Source organism: Saccopteryx leptura, chromosome 10 (genome assembly GCF_036850995.1).
Source record: "Saccopteryx leptura isolate mSacLep1 chromosome 10, mSacLep1_pri_phased_curated, whole genome shotgun sequence".
NCBI lineage: Eukaryota > Metazoa > Chordata > Mammalia > Chiroptera > Emballonuridae > Saccopteryx > Saccopteryx leptura.
Genome location: NC_089512.1, coordinates 46,433,028 through 46,452,196, shown reverse-complemented (window position 1 = coordinate 46,452,196; position 19,169 = coordinate 46,433,028). Strand labels below are relative to the sequence as shown.

General features: G+C 40.0%; 1 protein-coding gene across 1 annotated transcript in view; it reads right to left on the bottom strand.

The window, feature by feature from the left end:
* C10H3orf20 (chromosome 10 C3orf20 homolog) overlaps positions 1-19,104 on the bottom strand; it is an 89,196-nt gene extending 70,092 nt beyond the window's left edge. The window contains exons 1-2 of the mRNA XM_066351240.1: positions 18,624-19,104; positions 17,730-17,867 (exon numbers count right to left, since the gene is read on the bottom strand). Coding sequence (XP_066207337.1) covers positions 17,730-17,867; positions 18,624-19,104 — 619 coding nt within the window. The remainder of the gene's footprint in view (positions 1-17,729; positions 17,868-18,623) is intronic.
* Positions 19,105-19,169: the final 65 nt, after the last annotated feature.

Sequence of the window (19,169 nt, the reverse complement as noted above, 5' to 3'; positions counted from 1 at the left end):
GCATAAGAACAGGCATATAGATAAATGGAACAGAACAGGGAACCCAGAAATAAACCCACACCTTTATGGACAACTGATATTTGACAAAGGAGGTAAGAGCATACAATGGAGTAAAGAAAGTCTCTTCAACAAATGGTGTTGGAAAAATTGAACATCTACCTGCAAAAAAATGAAACTAGACCACCAACTCACACCATTCACAAAAATGAACTCAAAATGGATAGAGGACTTAAATGTAAGTCATGAGATCATAAGCATCTTAGAAGAAAACATAGGCAGTAAGTTCTCCAACATCTTTCACAGCAATATATTTGCTGATTTAGCTCCATGGGCATGTGAAATAAAGGACACGATGAACAAATGGGACTATATCAAACTAAAAAGCTTTTACACAGCTAAAGACAATATGAACAAAATAAAATGACAAACCACACAATGGGAGAACATATTGGACAATACATCTGAAAAGGGGTTAGTAACCAAAATTTATAAAGAACTTGTAAAACTCAACACCAGGAAGATAAACAATCCAATCAAGAAATGGGCAAAAGAAATGAATAGACACCTCTCCAAAGAGGACACACAGATGGGCAATAGGCAGATGAAAACATGCTCAACATCACTAATCATTAGAGAAATGCATATTAAAACCACAATGAGATATCACCTCACACCAGTCAGAATGGTGCTCATCAACAAAACAACACAGAATAAGTGCTGGCGAGGATGTGGAGAAAAGGGAACCCTCCTGCACTGCTTTTGGGAATGCAGACCGGTGCAGCCACTGTGGGAAACAGTATGGAGATTCCTCAAAAATTAAAAATCGAACTGCCTTTTGACCCAGCTATCCCACTTTTAGGAGTATATCCTAAGAACACCAAATCACTGATTCAAAAGAAGAAATGCACCCCCATGTTCATGGCAGCATTGTTTACAATAGCCAAGATCTGGAAACAGCCCAAGTGTCCGTCAGTCGCCAAGTGGATTAAAAAACAGTGGTACCTCTTACTTAATGTGGTACTAGAGATTCTAGCCAGAGCAATCAGACAAGACAAAGAAATAAAAGGCATCCATATCAGAAAAGAAGTAAAGGTATCACTTTTTGCAGATGATTTGATCCTATACATCAAAAACCCCAAAGAAGCCACAAAAAGACTACTAGAAACAATAAGCCAATATAGTAAGGTCGCAAGATACAAAATTAACATACAGAAGTCAATAGCCTTTCTATATGCCAACAATGCAACATTTGAGAATGAACTCAAAAGAATAATCCCCTTCATGATTGCAACAACAATAAAAAAATACCTAGGAATAAACATAACAAAGAATGTAAAGGACTTATATAATGAAAACTATAAACCATTGTTAAGGGAAATTGAAAAAGATATAATGAGATGGAAGAATATTCCTTGTTCTTGGTTAGGAAGAATAAATATAATCAAGATGGCCATATTACCCAAAGCAATATACAAATTTAATGCAATTCCCATCAAAATTCCAATGACATTTTTTAAAGAAATGGAGCAAAAAATCATCAGATTTATATGGAACTATAAAAAACCCCAAATAGCCAAAGCAATCCTAAAGAAAAAGAATGAAGCTGGGGGCATTACAATACCTGACTTCAAACTATATTATAGGGCCACAACAAGCAAAACAGCATGGTATTGGCAGAAAAACAGACACTCAGACCAATGGAACAGAATAGAAAACCCAGAAATAAAACCACATATATATAGTCAAATAATTTTTAATAAAGGGGCCAACAACACACAATGGAGAAAAGAAAGCCTCTTCAATAAATGGTGCTGGGAAAACTGGAAAGCCACATGCAAAAGAATGAAACTGGACTACAGTTTTTCCCCCTGTACTAAAATTAACTCAAAATGGATCAAAGATCTAAACATAAGACCTGAAACAATTAAGTACATAGAAGACGACATAGGTACTAAACTCATGGACCTGGGTTTTAAAGAGCATTTTATGAATTTGACTACAAAGGCAAGAGAAGTGAAGGCAAAAATTAATGAATGGGACTACATCAGACTAAGAAGTTTTTGCTCAGCAAGAGAAACTGATAACAAAATAAACAGACAGCCAACTAAATGGGAAATTATATTTTCAAAACAACAGCTCAGATAAGGGCCTAATATCCAAAATATACAAAGAACTCAAAACTCAACAACAAACAATCCAATAAAAAAAATGGGAAGAGGACATGAACAGACACTTCTCCCAGGAAGAAATACAAATGGCCAACAGATATATGAAAAGATGCTCATCTTCTTTAGTTATTAGAGAAATGCAAATCAAAACTGCAATGAGATACCACCTCACACCTGTTAGATTAGCTATTATTAACAAGACAAGTAATAGCAAATTTTGGAGAGGCTGTGGAGAAAAAGGAACCCTCATTCACTGTTGGTGGGAATGTAAAGTAGTACAACCACTATGGAAGAAAGTATGGTGGTTCCTCAAAAAACTGAAAATAGAACTACCTTATGACCCAGGAATCCCTCTACTGGGTATATACCTCAAAAACTCAGAAACATTGATACGTAAAGACACATGCAGCCCCATGTTCATTGCAGCACTGTTCACAGTGGCCAGGACATGGAAACAACCAAAAAGCCCATCAATAGATAACTGGATAAAGAAGATGTGGCACATATACACTATGGAATACTACTAAGCCATAAGAAATGATGACATTGGATCATTTACAGCAAGATGGTGGGATCTTGATAACATTATATGAAGTGAAATAAGTAAATCAGAAAAAAACAGGAACTGCATTATTCCCACTGTAGGTGGGGCATAAAAGTGAGACTAAGAGACATTGATAAGAGTGTGGTGGTTACGGCAGGAGTGGGGAGAGGGAGAGAGAAAGTGGGAGGGGGAGGGGCACAAAAAAAACTAGATATTGTAGAAGGAGACAGAGGACAATCTGACTTTGGGTGATGGTTATGCAACATAATTGAATGACAAGATAACCTGGACATGTTATCTTTGAATATATGTATACTGATTTATTGATGTCGCCTCATTAAAAAAATAAAATTATTAAAAAAAAAAGCAGTGGTACATATACACAATGGAATACTATGTGGCAATGAAAAAGGAAATCTTATATTTTGTGACAACATGGATGGACCTAGAAACTATTATGTTAAGTGAAATAAGCCAGGCAGAGAAAGAAAAATATCATATGACCTCACTCATTTGAGGAATCCAATAAACAGTGTGAACTGGGGAACAGAATAGAGGCAGAGGTGGATGATGGCAGCGGAGTAGGTGGACGCACAGACCCCAGCTCTCACCACCAAACTGGAATACAAATCAATTTAGGAAAAATCAGCATGAAAAACCAACTCTGAACTACAAGAACAGCTCTCAAAAACCAAGGAGCAAAGAAGAAGCCACAACAAACCTGATAGAGAGCGCCTGAATCTCTCCTGCTTACAGGAATGGAGGGGAGGGGGATGAGGCTGAGAGCCCAGAGGGGATCTCACACAAGGGAAAAGAGCAAAAACTACTGCTCACAGCCTGGTGACCAGGGAGTGAGGTGTGTTGAAAAGACCAGCTTATCTCCCAAGTGGAAAGGAAAGAGAGAGGGACAGACTGTGAGGGGCTAAGGAATGAAGGAGATGACCTAAAAAAGCTGACTCATCCATGCTGGAGGCGGCCATAGCTGGGGGAGGGACTGAACCTTTCACAAAACAGTACTAAATTGCTTCCGGATCAGAGATCTCCAGACATCCATCCAGCTCCAATCAGCGCAAAGCGCAACAAGACACAGCTGAAAACAAGAAGTGGGGAGGAGGGGCAGTATCTCAGGTCTCCATGGAGATCTGAGATACACCTCCCCCTACTGAAGCTGAGAAAACACCCTGCCCCCAGAGAGATTAGTTGGCTAAAGAGGTCTTCAGAGTCTCAGGTTACACCCATCGCATTCCTGGATACAGTTTCAAGGAAGCCCCTGCTGAGATCAGTAAACAAGACTATCAGCTGTTAAGAAAACAAACAAATCAAGACTTCAAAGCTGCCCAAATCCAAAAGTGGATTACAGATAACAGCTGATACCAACCCAAGAAGACCTAGAAATAACACAACTGAAAACTGGAGGCAGACAACACCAAGCCTAGACTCAACCAACTCTACAAATAAAACACCCCAAAACAGACAATGAGAAGTCAAAGAAGTGCAATCCAAATGAAACCACAAGAGACACCTTCAGGAGATGAACTGAGTGATATGGAAATAATCAAACTTCCAGATGCAGAGTTCAAAATAATGATTGTAAGGATGCTTAGGGATCTTAGAACAACAATGGATGGTCATTATGAACACCTAAATAAAGAAATAGCAAGTATAAAAAAGAATCAGTCGGAGATGACAAATACAATATCAGAAATAAAGACCACAATGGAAGGAATTAAAAACAGGATAGATAGAGCTGAGGATCGAATCAGCGAGTTGGAGGACAACTGGAATGAAGGCATGAAAGCAGAGAAGAAACGAGAAAAGAGACTCAAAAAGTCAGAGGAAACTCTTAGAGAGCTCTGTGACAATATGAAGAGAAATAACATCCGCATCATAGGGGTTCCTGAAGAAGAAGAAAAAGAACAAGGGATAGAGACTTTGTTCAATTATATCATAGCTGAAAACTTCCCTAAATTAATCCAAGAGAAACTCTCACAAGTCCAAGAAGCACAGAGGACTCCATTAAAGAGAAACCCAAAGAAACCTACACCAAGATACATCATAATTAAAATATCAGAGCTAAGCGATAAAGAGAAAATATTAAAAGCTGCAAGAGAAAAAAAAGTTATCACCTATGAAGGAGCCCCCATAAGGATGACATCCGACTTCTTAACAGAAACACTTGAAGCCAGAAGGGAATGGTAAGAAATATTCAAAGTAATGCAGAACAAGAACCTACAACCAAGACTACTTTATCCAGCAAGGCTATCATTTAAAATCCAAGGAGAAATAAAAAGCTTCCCAGACAAAAAACAACTCAAGGAATTCATTACAACCAAACCAATGCTGCAGGAAATGTTAAGGGGCCTGTTGTAAACAGATCAAAGTGGGAAAAGAATATAGCAAAAAAGGAATACAACTTTAAAGAAGAAAATGGCAATAAACAACTACATATCAATAACCTTAAATGTAAATGGATTAAATGATCCAATCAAAAGACATAGGGTAGCTGTGTGGATAAGAAAACAGGACCCATACATATGCTGTCTACAAGAGACACACCTTAGAACAAAAGATACACATAGATTGAAGGTAAAAGGATGGAAAAAAACATTTCATGCAAATGGAAATGAAAAAAAAGCTGGGGTAGCAATACTTATATCAGACAAACTGGACTTTAAAACAAAGGATATAGTAAGAGATAAAGAAGGCCACTACATAATGATAAAGGGAGTAATCCAACAGGAAGATATAACTATTATAAATATCTATGCACCTAATATAGGAGCACCCAAATATATAAAGCAGACTTTGATGGATTTAAAGGGCGAGATCAACAGCAATATTATAATAGTAGGGGATTGCAATACCCCACTAACATCACTAGATAGATCCTCAAGAAAGAAAATTAACAAAGAAACAGTAGACTTATTGGAAACACTAGATCAACTCGATTTAATAGATATCTTCAGAACCTTTCACCCTAAAGCAGCAGAATATACATTCTTTTCAAGTGCTCATGGTACATTCTCTAGGATAGACCATATGTTAGGGCACAAAAGTGCTCTCAACAAATTTAAGAAGACTGAAATCATATCAAGCACTTTCTCCGATCACAACGGCATGAAACTAGAAATGAACCACAACAGAAAAGCTCAAAAATTCTCAAACACATGGAAACTAAATAGCAGGTTGTTAAATAACGAATGGATTAAGAATGAGATCGAAGAAAAAATAAAAAAATTCCTAGCTCTCTCGGTTCCTGGGATTATTAATATTAGAGGAGAGAGCAGAGCAGAGAGCAGAAGGAGGCCACGTGGAGTAGGCCAGGAGAAGCAGCCAAGATGGTGGAGTGTTGAGTGAGAGGCCAGTTAGTGCAGAGTTTGTGCAGGGAGAAGGAAGGAGATGGGGAAGAGAGGTGAATAAGTCTGGTGAGCTGGAAACCTTTGATTCTAGGAAACTCGGATAAGTCAGTAGCTTTGTGAGCACTGAATGTGAGTGGGTTTTGGAGCCCAGTGTATGTTTTTACTTGCTCGCCGGGTGCAAGCAAGGATTAAAGACTATGGCCCACCAGTTTTTGGCTCCATTGTTTCTTTACTGACTGTCCGATTCCAATGCGAACCTGCATGGGCCAGGCTGCTGTGATAGTGACCCTGGCTGTGGATACTGGCTTTACATTTGGTGTAGTCTGTGGCAGGATTTGATACAGATTGGCAAGGAGCCTTTGAATGGTGGAATAGAGGACTGGCTAGTGTTAGGGTTCCCCATGGCTGTCCTTTTGGGGATTGTAGGTTGGCTGACTTTTACAGCCATGCGTGAGGAAACTGAGAGCTCTGTGGAAGAGGCTGCCTGGAACCTGCAAACCAAGCAGTGGAAGAAGCTGGAGCAAACGTGGGAGAAACAGATGCTGACCCTAGAGCTGGAGGAAGCGCTGGAGTAGGAGGCCGACCAGGTTTGCGAGATTCGCCTGGAAATGGAGCAGCTGCTGGAGGAGGATTCACAGGTTCGTGAGTTGCAGATTGCCCTGGATATTGTGGAGAGCCAGCAGCGGCAGGAGGCCGGGGCTGAGGCTGAGGCCGGGGCTGAGGCCTGGGCTGAGGCCGGGCCCGGGGCTGCAAGCCCGGCAGTGGGAGCTGGTGTTTTCAGTTCCTCTTTGGAAGATGAGGAGAATCGGGCTGGAGTTGCAATCTGCAGTCTCCAGAAGGTGAAAGCCCAGCTGGAAGCAGCACCTACTATGGCCCTGGTAGGTCTGCGATTTTGGGACATAGGGCCGGACATGTTCTCTGGAGCAGAGATTGAAATGCTGACTGCCATTGCCATGTGCCCCTCTTTGGGACAGTTTAAGACCTGCCAGGACAGCAGGAATGAGGGGGGTGGCTGACGCCCCATGTACATGGACTGATTTCCTGGACTACGACAGGAGTGGGCATTGACTCCTTTGTTGTATGGACTTATGGATTATGGATTTTGGACAATGTGAAATACCCTGATGGGGGTGGGGGGTGGCTTTGCTGGAAGCACTCCCCTGCCCCGGGAAGCTTTTCCCGTGGCTAGAAAGAAGGCCGAGGACATTTTGTGCTTTGGGCTAAGTGTTCAGAGACTTGTGAAGTGTACATTTGTGATTGTTGAAATCATATGATTTGCCATGTTGTTGTATTGTAATTTGTGTAATGTGCCTAATTTCCTTGCACAGAGATGCCAGTGGTGTAGATTGTGGGTAGTAAAGTGAGCATAGGGGTGGATTGTTGGGCAGATAAAATGTATTATGCTCACTTTGTTAAAGATGGCGCTGCCCACGTGGAGGCCATCATCCAGGTGATATTAATGTGTGTTGAGGGCAGGCTGTGGGCAGGCAGGATCCTTGTAGCCTGGGGCTTGGTTTTGGGATTAAGCCTTTCCCACCCTTTTGGATGTGAAGTGGTACAATCCCATCATGCCCAAGACAAGTGACTTTGTATTAGAGCAGGGGTCCCCAAACTATGGCCCGCGGGCCACATGCGGCCCCCTGAGGCCATTTATCAGGCCCCCGCCGCACTTCTGGAAGGGCACCTCTTTCATTGGTAGTCAGTGAGAGGAGCATAGTTCCCATTGAAATATTGGTCAGTTTGTTGATTTAAATTTACTTGTTTTTTATTTTAAATATTGTATTTGTTCCCGTTTTGTTTTTTTACTTTAAAATAAGATATGTGCAGTGTGCATAGGAATTTGTTCATAGTTTTTTTTATAGTCCGGCCCTCCAATGGTCTGAGGGACAGTGAACTGGCCCCCTGTGTAAAAAGTTTGGGGACCCCTGTATTAGAGACTTCCCTATTTTGTATATTGGATTAAAGGTTTGGATTTCTACACTATAAAAAAAAATTTCTAGAAACGAATGACAATGAGCATACAACAACTCAAATTTATGGGACACAGCAAAAGCAGTACTGAGAGGGAAGTTCATAGCACTACAGGCACACTTTCAGAAGCTAGAAAAAGCTCAAATAAACAAATTAACCCTGCATCTAAAAGAATTAGAAAAATAACAGCAAGTAAAGCCCAAATGTAGTAGAAGGAAGGAAATAATAAAGGTCAGAGCAGAAATAAATGACATAGAGGCTAAAGAAACAATACAGAGGATCAATGAAACTAGGAGCTGGTTCTTTGAAAAGGTAAACAAGATTGATGAACCTTTAACTAGACTCACCAAGAAAAAGAGAGAGAGGACTCAAATAAATAAAATTAGGAATAAGAGAGGAGAAATAACAACTGACACAACAGAAATACAAAATATTGTAAGAAAATACTATGAAGAACTGTATGCCAAAAAACTAGACAACCTAGATGAAATGGACAAATTCCTTGAAACATACAATCTTCCAAAAATCAATCTGGAAGAATCAGAAAACCTAAATAGACAGATTACAACAAATGAGATCGAAACAGTTATCAAAAAACTTCCAACAAAGAAAAGTCCGGGGCCCGATGGCTTCACAACAGAATTCTACCAAATATTCAAAGAAGAACTAACTCCTATCCTTCTCAAACTATTTCAAAAAATTCAAGAGGAAGGAAGACTTCCAAGCTCCTTTTATGAGACGAGCATAATTCTGATTCCAAAACCAGGCAAAGACAACACAAAGAAAGAAAATTATAGGCCAATATCTCTGATGAATATAGATGCTAAAATCCTCAACAAAATATTAGCAAACCGGATCCAACAATATATGGAAAAAATCATACACCATGATCAAGTGGGATTTATTCTGGGGAGGCAAGCCTGGTACAATACTTGCAAATCAATCAATGAGATTGATTCATCACATAAGCAAAAAGAAGGAGAAAAACCATATGGTAATTTCAATAGATGCAGAAAAAGCATTTGATAAAATCCAGCACCCTTTCATGATCAAAACTCTCAGCAAAGTGGGAATACAGGGAACATACCTCAACATGATAAAAGCCATCTATGAGAAACCCACAGCCAACATCATACTCAATGGGCAAAGATGAAAAGCAATCCCCTTAAGATCAGGAACAAGGCAGGGGTGCCCCCTTTCACCACTCTTATTTAACATAGTCCTGGAAGTTCTAGCCACAGCAATCAGACAAGAAGAAGAAATAAAAGGCATTCAAGTTGGAAAAGAAGAAGTAAAACTATCATTATTTGCAGATGATATGATATTGTATATAGAAAACCCTAAAGTCTCAGTCAAAAAGCTACTGGACCTGATAAATGAATTCAGCAAAGTGGCAGGATATAAAATCAATACTCAGAAATCAGAGGCATTTTTATACACCAACAATGAACAGTCAGAAAGAGAAATTAAGGAAACAATCCCCTTCACAATTACAACCAAAAAAATAAAGTACCTAAGAGTAAAACTTAACCAAGGAGACTAAAGACTTGTACTCAGAAAATTACAAAGCATTGATAAAAGAAATCAAGGAAGATACAAACAAGTGGAAGCATATACCGTGCTCATGGTTAGGAAGAATACACATCATTAAAATGTCTATATTACCCAAAGCAATCTATAAATTCAATGCAATACCAATTAAAATACCAATGACATACTTCAAAGATATAGACCACATATTCCAAAAATTTATATGGAACCAAAAGAGAACACGAATAGCCTCAGCAATCTTAAAAAAGAAGAATAAAGTGGGAGGTATCACACTTCTTGATATCAAGTTATACTACAAGGCCATTGTACTCAAAACAGCCTGGTACTGGCATAAGAACAGGCATATAGATCAATGGAACAGAACAGAGAACCCAGAAATAAACCCACAGTTCTATGGACAACTGATATTTGACAAAGGAGGTAAGGAAATACAATGGAGTAGAGACAGACTCTTTAACAAATGGTGTTGGGAAAATTGGACAGCTACCTGCAAAAAAATGAAACTAGATCACCAGCTTACACCACTCACAAAAATAAACTCAAAATGGATAAAAGACTTAAATGTAGGCCATGAAACCATAAGCATCTTAGAAGAAAACATAGGCAGTAAGCTCTCCGACATCTCTCGGAGCAATATATTTGCTGATTTATCTCCACGGGGAAGTGAAATAAAAGACAGGATAAACAAATGGGACTATATCAAACTAAAAAGCTTTTGCACACCTAAAGACAACAAGAACAGAATAAAAAAACAAACTACACAATGGGAGAACATATTTGACAATACGTCTAATAAGGGGTTAATAACCAAAATTTATAAAGACCTTGTGAAACTCAACACCAGGAAGACAAACAATCCAATCAAAAAATGGGCAAAAGAGATGAAGAGACACTTCTCCAAAGAGGACACACAGATGGCCAATAGGCATATGAAAAAATGCTCAACATCACTAATCATTAGAGAAATGCAAATTAAAACCACAATGAGATATCACCTCACACCAGCCAGAATGGCGCTCATCAATAAAACAACACAGAATAAGTGCTGGTGAGGATGTGGAGAAAAGGGAACCCTCCTGCACTGCTGGTGGGAATGCAGACTGGTGCAGCCACTGTGGAAAACAGTATGGAGATTCCTCAAAAAACTGAAAATCAAACTGCCTTTTGACCCAGCTATCCCACTTTTAGGAATAAACCTCAAGGACACCATAGAACGGCTCCAAAAGGAGAAATGCACCCCCATGTTTGTGGCAGCATTGTTCACAATAGCGAAGATCTGGAAACAACCCAAGTGTCCGTCAGAGGACGAGTGGATTAAAAAGCTTTGGTACATATATACTATAGAATACTACTCAGCCATAAGAAATGATGATATCGGATCATTTACAATAACATGGATGGACCTTGATAACATTATACGAAGTGAAATAAGTAAATCAGAAAAAAAACTAAGAACTATATGAATCCATACATAGAAGGGACATAAAAATGAGACTCAGAGACATGAACAAGAATGTGATGGCAACAGGAGTGGGGGTTGGGGGGAGGGGGGATGGGGCAACGAAGGAGAGAGGGGTTGGGGGAGGGGAGGGGCACAAATAAAACCAGATAGAAGGTGACAGAAGACAATTTAACTTTGGGGGAGGGGTATACAGCACAATCAAATGTCAAAATAATCTAGAGATGTTTTCTCTCAACATATGTACCCTGATTTATCAATGTCACTGCATTAAATTTAATAAATAAATTTTTAAAAAAAGAATAGAGGCAGAGGTGGGATCAAAGGGACCAGAGGGAAAAGGGACAGAGAGAAAGGGGATGAGAGGATGGGATCAGAGAAGGGAAAGAGATTGCTGAAATTATATATACATAACACAGTGTTATAGAGAGTAGAAAAGGAAATCCTGGAGGGAAGGGGGGAGGCCATTGTAGGGAGGGGGGAAGGGGGATGTGGAGGGGAACACGGGGTGGGGGGATGTATTCATTGGGACACTTGAATCTATGTAAACACAATAAATTTTTTTTTAAAAAAGAATTAGAATTTAACACCCCCATCACTCATAGAAAATCTTCATCAAATCCTTTCATTATTCTTTCCCCCAAGTATGGTCATTTCATTGGTTAATTGTTAAGAAATGTTAAGCAAGTCATTCATTCACACAACTCATACAAACCATAAAAAAAAGGAAAACTTGACTTCAGAGGTAGACAAAGATAATAACCAGAGACTGCACACTGGATGCTGTAATGCAGAATCAGACACCATCACTAGTGATTCAAAAACTAAAATTAGAACAACCTTCTAATTGAGCAGAAAAGAAAAGAACTATACCCAACACTGGTAAAGATGGAATAAAACTAGTCAACCCTACTGGTGTAAAGAAAATTCATCAAGAAAGCAATATTTAGCAAGAGCTAAACACATACTGAGAACTTCTGCCCCAATAGCCCTTTCCTAGGTAATCACTCTTAATTACCAACACTACAGAAATAAGTGATGTATATAAAATTGCATGCTACAATACCTATTGTACTCATAATAAAAAGAAACAGAAACCTAAGCATTAACTATGGAACATAGCCTGACCAGGTGGTGGTGCAGTGGATAGAGCGTCGGACTGGGATGCAGAGGACCCAGGTTCGAGACCCCGAGGTCTCCAGCTTGAGGTGTCTCAATGAAAAACTGATGATTGATGCTTCTCATCTCTCTTCATTCCTGTCTGTCTGTCCCTATCTATCCCTCTCTCTGACTCTCTCTCTGTCCCTGTAAAAAATAATAATAAAAAAATTATGGAACATAAATATTAGAAGAAATCTATACCTGCTCTAAATGACAATTATTAAAAGTATATAACCATGTTGGAAAACTGGAAAACATTTGTCTGTTGAGTCAATGACACTGAGAAATAGAAAACTGCTGTATTCTTTTAAAAACACACACATATGAGAGAGAGAGAGAGAGAGAGAGGCAGGGGTGGGAGAGAGAGCACAAAGAAAATTACATAAGTGGAAGAAAAATAGCTATATGTAAAGATGGGAAGATTATTCGCTTTCTTCTTTCTATATGCTCTATTTAATAATATTGAAATTAACTACAAATCAAGGAGTTTTCTTTTATGACAAGCCAGGACTAGTAGGTATTAGGACAGGAGAAAAGGCTGGAACCAGTCTTACTATTATGTATATTCTAGCTACCCCTTTAAGGGACGAATACTCCAGACTCAGTTATAGCTTTGTTCTACCTCACATATTAAGACGGTCTAGGAAAGCGAAATTTATGCAAAACAAATTGATTTGTATCTTCTCTTTAATGTTCTGGGAGAGCTATCTAATTCAAGTTCTCTTTGGTGAATGCTTTTCTGAAAGAAGTGGACAGATTCTTCATTTATATTCTGTCATTTTGATTTTTTTTCCCCCAAGCTCTAGGCTTGTTTAAAGAAAGGAGTGTCTGCAACAGATGTGGCACCAATCGAGAGTTCCTAGGGAGAGTGATGGAGGGGGAGTGTGATGGAGGGGAGTGTGATGAACGGAGAAGCTCTCCTAGAGCCCCACTGATGCAGCAGGACACGGACATCACCAAAAGGCTCTCCAGAGTTCAGCTCTTGACAAATTCTCCTCCATTAAGATGAACACAACCATGAGGGACACAGGAAGCTACTGCTGCACAGGTGAAAGCTGTGGCTCTGCGGAGTGCTTCAACACTTCATGAAGTGGAATGCTAAAATGGTGATGAAGTCTTCCTTTCCAAGGTGAAGGAACAGAATGTTCAGGTGGGAGTACCATGGGTGGGTGCTTGGGCCAGAGCTACCATGACATCCCCGCGGGACTCTCCCTTTTCATAAACAGACCAATGGACAGCTGTCTTCCCCGCCCCCACCCCAATGAGATGAATCTCTAAGCCCTATAGAGAAGACAAGGTGCAGAACTAAATATATGCTGGTAACCACATGCAAAAATACATAGTTACAGTATAATTTAGAAGGACCTGTGTTACCAGGGCATAGCTGATCCTGAACAGAAATGGCATAGAGTAAATCCCCTAAAAAAAGAGACCTCCACTGCATGGTAAATAGCATGGGGGGAAAAGAGTTTGGGATTTTATCTTAGAAAAGGAAAACAAAATTTATCAAAAAAAACAACAACACCCTCTTTTATCTTGTATTTAACAAAAATTCATTGATATTATAAACACGTGATAATTCTTATAAGAAATAAAAACAACTGTGTAAATCTTTTTGAGGTGATGTCATTCTTTTTTTCCTGAATGGTTGTATGATAGCAATAAAACATAAGTCCCTTTATGTCTGCTTTTTATTTATTTTTTTTAGAGAGAGATGGGGGGGGGGATGAGAAGGATCAACCCTTAGTTGCTTTACCTGAGTTGTTTTTATTAATTGCTTCTCACATGTGCTTTGACTGGGGTGGGCGTGGGGCCCAAAGGTGAGCCAGTGACCCTTGCTCAAGCCAGGGACCTTTGGGCTCAAGCCAGTGACCTTGGAATCATGTTGATGATCCGGCACTCAAGCTGGCGACCCTGTGCTCAAGCTGCCAAACCTGCACTCAAGCCAATGAGCCCATGCTTCAGCTGGAGAACTTGGGGTTTCAAGGTGGGGTCCTTAGCACCCCAGGTTGATACTCTGTCCTGTGCCACCACCAGTCAGGCCCTTCATGACTGTTTTTTTGTTTCTGCAAAAATACCCAAGCTTTATCAATTTTTATTTCTAACCCTTTGAAACCCAAACCATCCTTTCTGCATGGATCATTATTACCCTAGAGCAGTGGTCCCCAACCTTTTTTGGGCCATGGACCGGTTTAATGTCAGAAAATATTTTCACGGACTGGCCTTTAAGGTGGGACAGATAAATGTATCACGTGACTGAGACAAGCATCAAGAGTGAGTCTTAGACGGATGTAACAGAGGGAATCTGGTCATTTTTAAAAAATAAAATTGTTCAGACTTAAGTATAAATAAAATGGAAATAATGTAAGTTATTTATTCTTTCTCTGCAGACCGGTACCAAATGGCCATGGACTGGTTCCGGTCCGCGGCCCGGGGTTTGGGGACCACTGCCCTAGATGGTTTTCCTGTCTTTAGTAGCTTACTAGTTCTGCTCCACCGTGTCGCTCATCAGTGGCTTAATGTGGGAACAGAGCAGCTCTCCAACATCACTTTCATTGACTTAATGAAATCCACATTTCCCCCAAGGATTGCAGTTCTACTATGCAATTTATTTGCACTGTATGTGCATTATTATCAGATGTTTAACCTCTGACCATCAAGGGAAGCCTGACAAATGTTCAATGGATAGAAGAGATGATAAATGAGGACTTTATAGGTGGGGGCAAATGGTTATGAGATACAGTAACCTCCCTTAACCACAGGGGGCACATTCCAAGACCCCCAGTGGATGCCTGAAACTGCAGAGTACTGACTTCTATATATACTATGTTTTTTCCATACCTACATACCTATGATAAAGTTTAATTTATAGATTAGGCACAGTAAAAGGTTAAAAGCAATAATAACATAGAATAATTACTACAATATCCTGTAATAAAAGTTATGTGAATGTGGTCTCTCTCTCTCTCTCCAGTAATTTTAATATTTTTCAGTCCAAACCAATTCCTGAATCTGTGAAATCGTCGCTTGCTTACAGTAAATGTCTTGGTGTCACTCCTTTCAGGGGATCCCTTGCTGAAGTCTTTCTGAAGCCTCAATGTTTCCTGGAGCAACGTGTCCCCACTGACTGGAAAATATTTTCTGTTCATGTCTTTTATACAAAAATGTAATGCCTTTTCCATCTTTACTAAGCAATGGTCACATACTGTGGCTGTAACTTTTGTAGTTTGAGGTACAAGAGCAAAATCAGCATGAATTTCTTTTTCCTTTTTCACAACTTCATGGGTAGGAGATTGTTCTTACCACAGATCTTAGTATAGGCGTGGCCAACAGTTTTTGCCCCCGGGCCAGATTAGAAAGAAAACTTTTTTCACGGGCCGGACAAAATATTAAAATTAAAAAATGTTAAATACAAAAACAATTCGTTTAAGTAAACAACATTTTATTATTTAATTTGTTATAAAATATAAGTGAAAAAATTTTAATATACAATATTACTTTAATAAAAATATATTTTAATAAAACTATAATTACATACTGTACAAATATCCAAACTGTATCACAAGCAATTGAAACAATATTTAATTAGTAAAATGAGCTTGAAGGGGTTATATCGCAAATAAAACAATCATTTCGTTTTACAAACAGCCTGGACACGTTTTCAGTTATCAACTGCAGCTACTGTCTATGCTACAATGCCACTTGATTCAGCACACTTGACCACAAAAATAACGAATTGTTTGACTTTGGGTGTACACTGGCAAACCCCACCTAAAAGAATGTGGGTTTCACATCACTGCTAAACGTCAAACAGTTCATGTCAAATACAGACAAATACAAAAGTTGTAAATCTTTATAATGGAATTTTTTTAAAAAATAAAGAAGTATCATGAATCCATTCAACCAATTATTGGAAGTTAACCCTAGATTAGTCACACGCAGAATTCTTTTCCGCGTATCACTATCTTCTTAAATATCTTGATTTCCAATAATCAAAGACGCTTCCGCTTCTGAGTAGCTGAGATTTTAAAGTAGCGGAGAATATTAAAAATTTATTCGTGGGCCGCATACACTTATTACACAAGCCATATGTTGGCCATGCCTGTCTTAGAAGCTTCAGCATACAATTTTTTTCTTTCCTTATTAAGTCTAGGAGTTTAATTTTTTCAATTTAAGGAAGCAAGTTATGGCTTCTTTTTGACATATCCCAATTGCCAGCATCACTACTCTTTCACTTTCGGGCCATTATTAGTAAAACAGGGTTTACTGAACACAAGCTCTGTGATACCATGACAATCAATCTGATAACTAAGATGGCTACTAAGTGACTAGTGGGTGAGGAGTGTCTGCAATGTGGATATACTGAACAAAGCAATGATTCATGTCCTGAGCGGGACGGACTAAGATGGCACAAGATTCCATCACACTGCTCAGAATGGCATGGCGCACAATTTAAAACTTATGAATTATTTCTGGAATTTTCCATTTAATGTTTTCAAATCCCAGTTGACTGAAACCATGGAAAGTGAAACTGCAAATAAGGGGTAACTACTGTGTAAAATTTTTATGCTTCCTTTTGAAACCTCCTAACAATGAGGACTTTAAGGCATTCCAAATGAATACTTGTATATCCACCAAGCTTAAGACATACAATATTACAGATATGACTGAATCACTGTGGCATCCAGATCCCACTCCCCTCCACCCTGCTCCAAAGATCACTCTTCCAACTTTGTGCTTTTATACTTGTACTTTGTATAATGTGCCAGATAAGCAATATATTATTACTTTGCAATCTTTTCAACTTTATTTAAATAGTATCATACCAAATGTATCCTTCTATAACATTTTTTCTTAACACTATTTTTTAATATTTATCTCTATTGATATATGTGCCTTAGTACTTGATTCATTTTCATTTTCACTTCTAAACAGACTATAATTTACTTGTTTTTTCCTCCTGTCAATGGACATTTGTTTCCAATTTTTTGCACTCCAAAAAATTCTGCAATAAACATTATGGTATGATTTCTTGCACAAGTGTCAACAACAACTCTCAAGTATGACCTGTGGACTGGTATGAATCCACAGCAGGCCATGACCGTGGGAGCACAAAAATTCAGAGTAAACATTTAGAAACCTCTGTAGCAATTTGACGTTGCTGTGACATCTTTATCATAGTTTTAAAAGGGTAGGTCCACAAGAGGTCAGAAATTTGCAGATTGGTCCTTCACTGCAGATAGTTTGAGAAGCACAGCTCTAGGGAACGAGCTAGAAGAACTGCTGGGTTGTGAGATGTTAGAGCATCTCCCACCTCACAGATACTAAAAAATGCTCTCCTCAGGAACTGCACTAATTTATACACTCACCTGCAGCATTTGAGAATCTTTGTTGCTCCAAATCCACCTCAACTCTCAGAAACATCAAACATTTTAAACTGGATATTTGACCTCTCCATTGCACTTTGGTTGGTACTGTTTGAATTTTCACCTAAGGGCTAAAGCTTGGGTACCCACCTTTCCCCATGTGTCCAACACCATAGCCACTTTTCCTGACGGCGCACATCAGGTCATTGAAAGCCATCTCCTTAGCTTTGAGGTGGAGGAGCTGGCTGGCCTCCACGAAGTGCCTTCTGATGTCCAGGGGGTTGGCACCTATTAAACAAATCTTCAAAGCAACTAGTTTTCCTCCCAGCATGGGGCTAATGCTTCTAGAAAAGGACCTCCATAAATGGCCCAGGAAATAAGGGTAGACTGGAGATCTGTACCTAGGGTAAGTAAGAGTGGGGGGATTCCTAAAAGAAGGGTAAGTTCTCCGGTGGCACATTCCTCTCTGCCCACCTTGCCCTTCTCTCTTCCATACCCATAGACCTGGGTACTGATACTGTTGGTATTTAAAATAACAGTATTTAGAAGATTTGATTACTGATGTGACTCTAGGTCCTGGCCTTGATCTTGGGATGACACCCTCACCATGGATGGACCCCAGTTCTCATAACTCTCCCGGATTCTGGCCCTACTGGGCTCTATGTACCACCCACCAATTGTTCCCCCTGACTGGCAACTTCATAAGTCCCCTGCTCCTGAGTACCACCTCTCTCCAGTTCTGTAGCAATTCCACAAACTCCACCCCTCAGTACCTCTAACCTCACACCATTCTCTACAGCCAACTTTCCAGTCCTGGCTCTGCAAAGTTGGGGGAATGGAGAGCAGAGAGGGTGAGGGGACGATTCTTGGGGACTGTCATGAAAGGAGTTCAATGCCTACAGCAAGATCCATGGCTGCCACCTGTTCCCAATGCATCCTTCTATATCTATTTGGGGTGGGTGTGGTAAACACAACACATCGGTCTAGACAGACCGTTCCAGCCCCTCCCCCAAAATGGAGAAAAATCTGACAAGCCAGACTTACCAGACACAGACTCCTCCATGGCCTTCATCTTCAGGGTGATCAGCTCTGTCAGCAGGTGGATGGACTGCTGCTGGAACGTGTGCATGATCTCCTGGCTAGAGCGCACCCGATGGCCACAGGTGGAAGAGTGGGTGGTAAACCTGGATGGCCCAGCGGATGTGGGTAGCATCGGTGGTGGTGGTGGTACTAATGGTGGTAGCTGCTTCTTCTGGATGGGGACCTGCACAGGGGTTGATTCTACAAGTACCATGGGTGGGGTCCCAATGCTGATCTCCAAGCCCGGGATGTCAGACAGGGAAGGGACCATAGGGCCAGCGATGAGCTCCTCCCAGGTGAACTCAAAAATGTTTCTGATGCCCTTAGGTACAGCAATGCCTGCATTCCGGCATGTGATGAATAATTTGGAGATGTGGGCCAGCAGGATAGGGGCCATGGCTGCATACTGCAGGTAGAGTTCATGGTTACTCTTCATGTTGCTCATGTTGCTACAGCATGCGTACTGCTAGGTAATACAGACAAGAGAGACCTTCAGCTGTAAAGAGTCAG